Source organism: Megalobrama amblycephala, linkage group LG15, assembly GCF_018812025.1.
Source record: "Megalobrama amblycephala isolate DHTTF-2021 linkage group LG15, ASM1881202v1, whole genome shotgun sequence".
In the NCBI taxonomy this organism is placed as follows: Eukaryota; Metazoa; Chordata; class Actinopteri; order Cypriniformes; family Xenocyprididae; genus Megalobrama; species Megalobrama amblycephala.
In genome coordinates, this window is record NC_063058.1 from 4,814,321 (window position 1) to 4,821,631 (window position 7,311).

Sequence of the window (7,311 nt, forward strand, 5' to 3'; positions counted from 1 at the left end):
GTGAGACGCGCAGTCCGTGCGACCGAGTCTAGCTCGAGACCGAGACAAGAGATCCTCTACCCGGGGGCGAGTTTGCTCTTGTCCCAGTTGACCTGAAGACCCAACCGGCTGGGAGCTACAACCATGTCGGGTAGGACTTTGTACTGACATGCCCGACCCTCGAACGCAGACCGACCTAGGAAGGGTCTGTGTCAAGGCAGAATCGAGGCATGAAAGCACGCGTCCTTCAGGTCCATTGCTGCAAACCAATCCTGGGGACGGTCCAGGATTGGCCGTAGCCCACCGCCCTTTCTCGGTACAATGAAGCAGGGGCTGTAGAACCCCGACTTCATATCGGCTGGAGGGACCGGCTCGATTGTATCCTTCGCCAGGAGGACAGCAATCTCCGCCCGGAGAACAGGTGCATTGTCCAACGACACCTGAGTGAAGTGGACAGCCCTGAAGACCGGGGGACGCCGGGCGAACTGAATCGCATAGCCGAGTCTGATAGTACGAATGAGCCAACTGGACAGGCTGGGGAGCGTGATCCACGCTTCCAGACACTGAGCCAGCGGGACCAAAGGCACCACAGACGCACCGGGGGTGGGGCAGCAAGGCAGAGAGGGACCCGACCCGGACGGCTTGGGGCGGCCCGGAGTGGGGTCGGACTCTGCGAGGCAGCAGTGTGCATGGGAGACAGCGCACGGGGCACGGTCTGCACCAACACACTGCCACCTGCTGGCGAATGGGGAGGGAGCTGTCAGCGGCGAGGCGGAGCCTGGCACACTGGCAGACACCCCTTGTTGTGACCTGGAGTTTGAGGAAACTGCTCTTTTTGTGAAAAAGTGGGTACCGCTGGACTCCGGAGAGCCAGCGGCGGTGGACAGACAAACACAAATTCCCCCGGCCCTCCTCCGGGGGTGGGAGAGATGGTGGAAAACTCTCCCGAAGAGCAAGATCCTTCCCCTCCAGGTTGCCCGTCTCAGTGCCGTGTCTTGCTCTTACGTTTACCACCGGGCTTAGCGGAGACGGGCTGGGCACCACGCCCGCGACCGGCACCCTGCTGTCTGGCTGGTGTAGGCTGCTGCTTTGCCGTCTTAGCAGGGGCGGAGGACGATGCAGGCGGGCGCCCTCGGCGACGAGCGGGCTGAGGCTGAGCCACGGGCGGCTGGGTGGAGGCAGCAGCGGACCGCCTGTGGCATGACGTGACTGATAGCCTCAGCCTGCTTCTGTGCAGCGGAGAACTGTTGGGCGAAGCTCTCCACCGCGTCGCCGAATAGGCCGACCGGGGACACGGGGGAATTTAGGAACCGCTGCTTGTCGGCATCCCGCATGTCCGCGAGGGTCAGCCAGAGGTGGCGCTGCTGGACTACCAAGGTAGACATCGCGTGACCAACAGCGCGTGCTGTCACCTTCGTTGCCCGGAGGGCAAGGTCAGTGGCAGCGCGCAGCTCCCCCAGCAGCTGTTGGTCAGGACCTTCCTGGGGCATCTCCGACAGCGCCTTTGCTTGGTGAACCTGCAAGAGGGCCATCGCGTGCAGGGCGGAGGCAGCCTGCCCACAGGAACTGTAAGCTTTCTCAGTCAGACCGGCTGAGAACTTACAGGCCCGGGACGGGAGACGCGGCTCACCACGCCAGCCGGTGGCTGTTGGACACAACTGCATCGCAACAGACCGCTCGACTGGCGGGATCCTCGCGTACCCCCTGGCTACCCCGCCGTCCAGGGAGGTGAAGGCGGACGGGGGGCCAGGCCTGGTACGGGCACTATACGGTGTCTGCCAAGACCTGGTCACCTCATCATGCACCTCCGGGAAGAAAGGCATTGGGGCGGGACGCTGGGGCTGCCCAGCGCGACCCCCCCCAAGTACCAATCATCCAGCCGAGATGGGCCGGGACAGGGTGGAGGGTTCCACTCGAGCCCGACGCACAAGGCTGCCCGAGAGAGCACAGCCGAGAGTTCGGGATCCGACTCGGCCACCGCTACCGTCCCGGAGGGCGGCAGCGCGTCCGGATCTTCCTCTCCCGAATTCTCAAACTCGCCTTCCGACGCAGCGACCGACATCTGATCCTCCGCCGGCGCACCGAAGGTAACGGCTGGACAGTCCGAAGAGGGCCCAGCGGAAACCAACGGGCGAAAGATGGGTTGCGGTGCTGGCGAGGGGGCAGGGGCCCGAGGAGCGTTTCCGCTCGGCGGGGGAGCCCTGACCGTTATCCTCAGGCCGCCCTCCCTATACAGCGCCGTACCGTCCTTCCGGTTCCCAGGGCCGGAAAAAACGGTCGTACGCGGCATAGGAGAGGGGACTCCCGCTTCCTGAGACTTCAGGAAGGAGAGCCTCGACCTCAGCACCGCGATGGTCATGTTCCCGCAATGGGAACATGAACCATCCACAAAAGCTGCCTCAGCGTGCTGAACGCCCAAACACGAGATGCAGCGATTGTGCCCATCAGCAGGGACCAGGGAACGACCGCACCCAGTAACGCACAGACGAAATGACATACTGTCAGGGTTCGTCTGTAAAGCTCTTTTAGAAGGGGAAGTCAACTCACTCGTGCTGAAGCACCCAGGGAGCGACGCGATGTGTCAGGTACACCACTCCCTGACACACCGAGGAACCGGCCCAAATCGCTCACACACACACTCTTTGTGTTGCTGTGAAAACAGCAGTTTTAGAGCTTATAGCTCAGCTCCTCGGACACTCGCGACCTCGCTGAACGTGCCCTCTTCACCAGCACTGAAGCTCGCTGTAACCCTCTTCTTGAGGCAATGTTTTAATTCAAAAAACAAACGAAGAAAGGAGTCTTCAAACAGGACACCAGAGAATGGCTCCGAAGCGAAAGACAGAGTGCGATTGCATCCGCTTCCTATTTATATACACCTGTCGGGGGCGGTGCGCATTATGCAAATATCGCACGCCAATTCCATTGGCTTGTTTTAGTTTACACGAAGATGATAGGGCTCTCTAAGCGATATCCCAATTCGTCGGTCACTACTGACGTACGTCGAACGTGACCGACTGAAAGGGAACTTAATATAAAGTCAGACAAAATATATTTATTATTGTGCAAGCCAATGGTGACTGTGGCAAGAAACAAAAAAAAAGATAAAACATTGGAAACAAACAGGCAACACCAGGAGGCCATTCTCTTCATTATAGTCAAAATATAATGTCAGTAATTAAGTGGTTACATTACTGCATTAACTGAACTGTAAGATTAGGGTGTACAGTAAAAATTTTTGAGGTCCATATTTGAACAGTGAAGTCCAGGTAGATGTAGTGTCCATCCGGATGTAGCAGCTGTTCATCCTCTCTGCTGTCAATTCATCAGCTCATTAGTAGAGACAACAATTTTAGATTTCCAAACTTTTGCAAATACTATAATAATGCAGTGAGATTTCTGTATGAGTATAGAGTCCTACAAAAGAAAGCATAACCCACACAAAGAGGTCTGGGGCCGTATTCACAAAACATCTTAAGGCTAAAAGTATAGCTCCTAACTTGCTGATTTAGGAGAAACTCTTAAAAATAATGGGAGTGTCAGTCCTAATTTTAGGAGTCCTAAATTTTTGTTCTAAGAGTATTTCACAAAGCATTTTAGCGCTAAAACTAGCTCCTAAATCTGTGAAACGTTAGGAGTAGTCAAGAGGACTCCTAAGTCACTAAAACCAAATCACAAACAATCCTAATCCACCTAAAGACACTGTACAGTATTGAGGCAATAGCGATAGAGCCTTGGGTGCTGAACCTTTTCTTCATAAATGCAATACATTTTGATTTATAGATTTTGAATCTACAATGAGACGCCAAAAATAAATCTTTAACAAATAAATAAATGTTGTCTGATTACCTGTGACAATGGTTTTCATGAGTTCACACTTACAAATGATTGAATAGAGTAAAAAATATATATATATAATAAGCATATTTGGTGTGCTGTCCAAGGGGATCGAGGGCTCCGAGCTTGGAATTTAGCCCAAACCCAAAGTTCTCCCCATATCCCCAGCCGAGAGTGAGGAGCGGGTTGGCGGAGGGATGCAGAAAACTGTCGAAGTAACTGTAGGCGAGTCGGCTCTCGTCTGTGTATATATTCCTCCTCTCGAGCTGATAAGAAAGACTGTTTGAATGTGTTTCTCTCAAACTTTGTTTATAAAACATAATTTGTCACTTGAATTCTGCATTCTCTTGAGATGCAGACATCCAAGAGGTGGACAATTAACTGTATTAGTTTAATTAATGACACTTAGCCTACTTTTTAAAACCTTTATGGCAACAATGGCAACATTTTATTTTGACTATGGCAACATTTTTATAAAAAAAAAAAAAAAAATGTTAAATAGGGCAACATTTGTATTTTAAAACCTTTATTTTAATGTTGAAACATGACACCACATTCTACAATATTTCTATGATTAAATCACTGACTCCTCCCCCATCAGCCAATCACTGTGTATATACTCCATAGCAACGAGGTCAACCCTGCCTTACTCTTAGCTTAAGACTTCAGTCTATTCCTTAGTAAAAGTTGGTCTCAGCAGCTTTGTGAATAGGTTTTAAGGAAAACTCTTAGCTAAGAACTTTTACCGCTATTTAGGAGAACTCTTAGTGGTAAGATAAAATGTTTTGTGAATACGGCCCCAGATTTCCACTGATCTGATCCAGCCACTAAAGGGTCATGGTGAAAAAAAAAAAAAAAAAAAAAATATGACAAACCTGAAAAAAAAAATCATGAGGCATATCCCTTCCTATTTTGTCAGAAATGTAAGCACTAATTTCAAGTAAAATTGTTTTAAATTCGTCATTTGCATGTGTCTTGCTTCTTAAAGGTGCTCTAAGTGATGTCACGCATTTTTAGGCCAAAACATTTTGTCACATACAGCAAACATCTCCTCACTATCCGCTAGCTGCCTGTCCCCTGAACACACTGTAAAAAAAACACGGTCTCTGTAGTTGTTACCGCTGCTGGTGTGTTGGAGAGATGAGAGTAACACGGATATCCACAGTAATGGGTTTTACTCAATAAAGCAGGAGAAAGCATACAGGATACACACATTTAGCAAACTACATAACATTAAGAACGGACAGGGAGTGAAGGGAGTGAGTCCATTATAAAGGGAGTGATAATGATAGAGTCCAGGTGCAGGTGATCCGTGATGATGGGGAGATGACAAGGGAAGTGAGTGCAGGTGTGGAGACAAGAGAATTCTGGGAAATGGAGTCCGGGAGACACGGGATATGTAACAGTACCTCCCCCTCCCGGTAGGCGCGACCTCGTTCCGTAGATGTAACACCGGGGAGGGGGGTGGGCGTCCTGGAGACCTCACGCCGGTGCAGGGAGAGGGACGGACATCACCGGAGGTCTCCAGGACGAGTCTCTGAGCCCAGACCGCCATGGCGGGTCTGGAGACGATGGCGGCCATGGCGGGTCAGGGGCCGCGGGCAGCCATGGCGGGTCAGGTGCAGCGGGCAGCAATGGCGGGCCAGGGGCCGTGGACGGCCCTGGAGCTCCTTGAGGCCCAACCACATGTATCCCACCCACCCACGGGTACTTGTGTTTGAGGAAGGGAGTGTTTCTGTGGGCAGGAGTGGGCTTTTGGGCGGCGGAGCATGGAGCAGGCTTGGTGGTGGAGCAAGGAGCTACCGGCTCGGCGGCGGAGACTGCTGGCCCGGCGGCGGAGGCTGGGGATGCAGGCTCGGCGGCGGAGGCTGGGGATGCTGGCTCGGCGGCGGAGGCTGGGATGCTGGCTCGGCGGCGGAGGCTGGGGATGCTGGCTCGGCGGCGGAGGCTGGGGATGCTGGCTCGGCGGCGGAGGCTGGGGATGCTGGCTCGGCGGCGGAGGCTGGGGATGCTGGCTCGGCGGCGGAGGCTGGGGATGCTGGCTCGGCGGCGGAGGCTGGGGATGCTGGCTCGGCGGCGGAGGCTGGAGCTGAGGGCTCGGCGGCGGCTGGAGCTGAGGGCTCGGCGGTGTTTAGAGGGGTCCAATCCATCCCCTCATAAACAATTAAAACCCCCACTGGCACTGGAGTGGGCTCAGCGGGGTCTGGAATGGGCTCCGTAGAGACTAGAGCTGAGCTTTTCTTCCTCCTCCGCCTTCTGGACCCCGCAGAGGAGTGAGGGTCCAGCATGGAACAGGAGAGGAGTTCACTGGAGGGGTATGCGGAGGAAGAAGGAGACTGACTAACTGGCCTGGCCACCTCTGTTTCTAGAGGGACTGGACGAGATGGACACATATCCTGAACCTCATCAACAAGGAAATTAGATCCGTTTAAATACAAAATTAGATTAATGGTTTCGCTCAAGGAAAAAGAATCTTTAGGTTCATCAAAACGGATAGTGTCATCATCCAGTCCGTCCAGAAACAGGGCGTTCAAACGTGCATCTGACCAGTTAGTCAGAAAAGCTAGCTCTACAAACTCCTCCACATACCTCTCCAGTGAACAGCCAACCTGGAAGAGCCCGATGAGCCGGTTAGCCGCTGATGTAGTTGTGAGAGGCTGAGGGGAGCAGGAGCCACGGGAACCAGAAACAAACCCATGTTTCAATTTGTGGTTGTCCAGTCGGTTATGGTCCGTTCTTCTGTTACCGCTGCTGGTGTGTTGGAGAGATGAGAGTAACATGGATATCCACAGTAATGGGTTTTACTCAATAAAGCAGGAGAAAGCATACAGGATACACACATTTAGCAAACTACATAACATTAAGAATGGACAGGGAGTGAAGGGAGTGAGTCCATTATAAAGGGAGTGATAATGATAGAGTCCAGGTGCAGGTGATCCGTGATGATGGGGAGATGACAAGGGAAGTGAGTGCAGGTGTGGAGACAAGAGGATTCTGGGAAATGGAGTCCGGGAGACACGGGATATGTAACAGTAGTCGCCACAAGCTCCGAAAATGGCAACAAAAACAAACTGGTGCAGCCTGGACCACGAATCATAATAAACATGCTCCAGCCAATAACCAACAAGAATGATTTTAAATGCGCGTTCATGACTGTTTCAGGAAGCACGGAGGGGAGGGGGAGGAGGAGGAGGAGGAGGGTCTAGCTAGCCTCTGTTTTGTTTGACAACACTTCAAACATCAACAGGAAGTTACTCCACCCAGGATCACTTAGAGCACCTTTAATTTCATCAAGATGACCTGATACATTTTGTTGAAGATCCTCATTCATCTTTTTCCATCTACGGCATCTGGGAGAAGTGTTGCTGACTGTATATGCTAGTAATCTGGTACCAGTAGGACCTCCTTGCTCAGTTAATCCATGAAAGGGTGGAGGCGGTAAAAAGTAACTAATTGTATTACGTAATTACTTTTTTATAAAAAAGTTTTTTTAATAAA

At 52.2% G+C, this 7,311-nt stretch overlaps 1 protein-coding gene across 1 annotated transcript in view; it reads right to left on the reverse strand.

Annotated features, from left to right (window-relative positions):
- The window catches only part of LOC125247998, a 26,983-nt gene extending 20,390 nt beyond the window's left edge, over positions 1-6,593 (reverse strand). Inside the window, exon 1 of the mRNA XM_048159550.1 lies at positions 5,991-6,593. Within this exon, the coding sequence (XP_048015507.1) occupies positions 5,991-6,593 (603 nt within the window). The remainder of the gene's footprint in view (positions 1-5,990) is intronic.
- Positions 6,594-7,311: the final 718 nt, after the last annotated feature.